This window comes from Sinocyclocheilus anshuiensis, unplaced genomic scaffold (genome assembly GCF_001515605.1).
Source record: "Sinocyclocheilus anshuiensis isolate Anshui unplaced genomic scaffold, SAMN03320099.WGS_v1.1 scaffold2069, whole genome shotgun sequence".
NCBI classification, from domain to species: Eukaryota; Metazoa; Chordata; class Actinopteri; order Cypriniformes; family Cyprinidae; genus Sinocyclocheilus; species Sinocyclocheilus anshuiensis.
The window spans coordinates 202,498-204,954 of NW_015548678.1; the positions used below are offsets into that span (position 1 = coordinate 202,498).

The following is a 2,457-nucleotide window of genomic DNA, read 5'->3' on the forward strand; positions in this document are numbered from 1 at the left end:
AGCTCTGTCTGGTGCAGGGTTGCCAGGTTTTCGCTACAAAACCCACCCAATTACTACTCAAAACTAGCCTGAAAATATTCCAATTGCTTTCGAGGGGGTCCCCCAGTAAAAATCGCGTTCGGGGGGTAAAATACCAATTTTTTTGGCAGGGTTCTCCTGGTACAATTCACATTCCAGGGCCTAAATATCATGTTAATTGGGGTCGCTTCAAGCTGCTGACATAAAAAACAACCGGCGGCAATCGCAGATTTGGCAACAGTGGTCCGCAAACTACGTTTCATGTTACTCCTCCCCGAACTTCCCGCTGCCCTGTATCTTGGTCTCTCATTGGCTGTAGAGGTCATCGCCGATGTGTTTTTCAGTCAGAACTCATTTCACACAGCGTGATTGTGAATCGACGTGTCAGTGATTTCCTCAGATCGTGTCTTTGATAATTCACACTGCGTGATTGTCACTCGCGTGAACGAGCACCGATTTGCCTCCGATTTCGGGCATTTGTCGGCGATTTCGCAAAACCTGTCGGCGAGTGAAAAATCGGGCTAAAATCGTGTGCAGTGTGAACTCAGCATAAGAGTGTTCTCTGTTATTTGGGGTAGGCGCTCCCGGTGGGACAGTTCTCTCAGGAGTGTCTCTTTTTGACTCTTTTCTTGTTTATTTCTTTTGGCATTTCTTATATTATGTAGTTAAAAGTTTTGTTGTTGTTATATTAATTTAATTATTTTCATTAATACCCCTAGACTTCTGTTTAATGTCATTATTAATTGTTGTTGTAATAGTTTAATTTAATAAAACAATTTGCTTTGATTAGACTTTGTTGTCCGATCCCTCTTTTATGTTGCAACCTTAAACGAGTGGGTCGTAACAATCGGCCAATAGTGATTTGTTAAAATCGGAATCGGTATCAGCCACTTAAAAAGGGATCTGTTTATTGCCGTAAGAATCTTTGAACCTTGATAGAAGGTAATCACCTGACTTAACAGGAGGATATTTATCTGATCCATCGCAGCATGAAATGATGGCCTCATCATCAGGTTGTACAAAGAAGGCCAAAGACTGACGTGTGCTGGAGTCACCTGCAGGGGGCAGCAAAACCCTATGAACCTGAGGGTCAGAACAATAGAAAAGAATTAAATGAGCATTGCCTGCACTGCACAATTAAATGAAGCATTAGTAAAGAAACTTACGGCAGACACATAGACATCACTGGTCCACCTTTGCATCAGGTCTGCTATGTTAATCAGAACTGTTCCAGGAATGCTGGGGGCTGAAATGAACTCTCCAGCCCGGTTCAGAACCTGAAGGAGAAGAATGCATCCAGATCCAGAATTACTATCCTAAATGATAGGAGCACATGAATCTTTTCTCCTCTTGTCCTATGTTGGTGCTCACCTGCAGTCCACCCTCTGAGCTTTGGAAGACCAAAGTGATACTACCATAATCAGAGTGTTCACCACAGCGCAGCTGATTTTCCTTCACACATGTGCTGTTCACCGGAGGGTAGTACAGAGTCCGTAGAGTCGTTCCATTCACATCACCTTAAAACCACCCACATCATTAAGGTCTTGCAGATCTCCCTTCCATTGACTCCCTGGCAGAAAGTAGTAATGCATATATAATTTACTTACTTCCAATATGCTTATGTGCGCTGAGAAAGACCTCTGCTTCCAGGTTCAAGCCAAGAGCCATCACTCGGAGCACTCTGAGAGAAAGTTCCTTACAGCGCAGGTAAAATGATACGTGGGCATCTCGAAAATCATTAACTCCTTCTGAAGGCCAATTCTGAACACATTGAGAGTGGAGTGATGTAGAGTTTCAAATCACAAATGTCAGGATTCCTTAAAGTATTGTTGTGTTAATGCTATTAAAAATGAATGCATATTAAAATACACAAAATACACAATTCTAAAGCATTTCCACATACAGGATATTAGTGCTGTCAAACGATTAATCGCATCCAAAATAAAAGTTTTTGTTTACATAATATATACTGTATGTGTGTACTGTGTATATTTATTATGTATATATACATACAAACGCATGCATGTATATATTTAAGACAAATATGCTATGTTTATATATTAAATATATTTATATATAATATAAAATGTAATAATATAAATGTATATACATGTAAATATTTTCAAAATATATACATGCATGTGTGTGTATTTACAGTGGTGTGAAAAGGTTTTTGCCCCATCCTGTTTTTTTGTTTTTTTTTGGATATTTGTCACACTTGAATGATTCAGATAATCAAACTAATTTTAATATTAAGCAAAGATAACCAGAGTAAATGCAAAATGCAGTTTTGAAATAATGATTTAATTTATTAAGGGAAAAAACGCTGTCCAAACCTACCTGGCCCTACGTGAAAAAGTAATTACCCCCTAAATCTAATAACTGGTTGTGCCACCCTTTGCAGCAACAACTGCAATCAAGTGTTTGCGATAACTGGTA

General features: G+C 39.2%; 2 protein-coding genes across 2 annotated transcripts in view; both read right to left on the reverse strand.

Annotated features, from left to right (window-relative positions):
• Nucleotides 1–281, reverse strand: part of LOC107656841 (probable 2-oxoglutarate-dependent dioxygenase At3g49630) — a 10,551-nt gene extending 10,270 nt beyond the window's left edge. Inside the window, exon 1 of the mRNA XM_016444788.1 lies at nucleotides 275–281. Coding sequence (XP_016300274.1) covers nucleotides 275–281 — 7 coding nt within the window. The remainder of the gene's footprint in view (nucleotides 1–274) is intronic.
• Nucleotides 282–522: 241 nt separating this feature from the next.
• LOC107656850 (UPF0676 protein C1494.01-like) overlaps nucleotides 523–2,457 on the reverse strand; it is a 14,126-nt gene continuing 12,191 nt past the window's right edge. The window contains exons 4-7 of the mRNA XM_016444800.1: nucleotides 1,626–1,779; nucleotides 1,390–1,535; nucleotides 1,185–1,295; nucleotides 523–1,101 (exon numbers count right to left, since the gene is read on the reverse strand). Coding sequence (XP_016300286.1) covers nucleotides 910–1,101; nucleotides 1,185–1,295; nucleotides 1,390–1,535; nucleotides 1,626–1,779 — 603 coding nt within the window. The 3' untranslated portion in view covers nucleotides 523–909. The remainder of the gene's footprint in view (nucleotides 1,102–1,184; nucleotides 1,296–1,389; nucleotides 1,536–1,625; nucleotides 1,780–2,457) is intronic.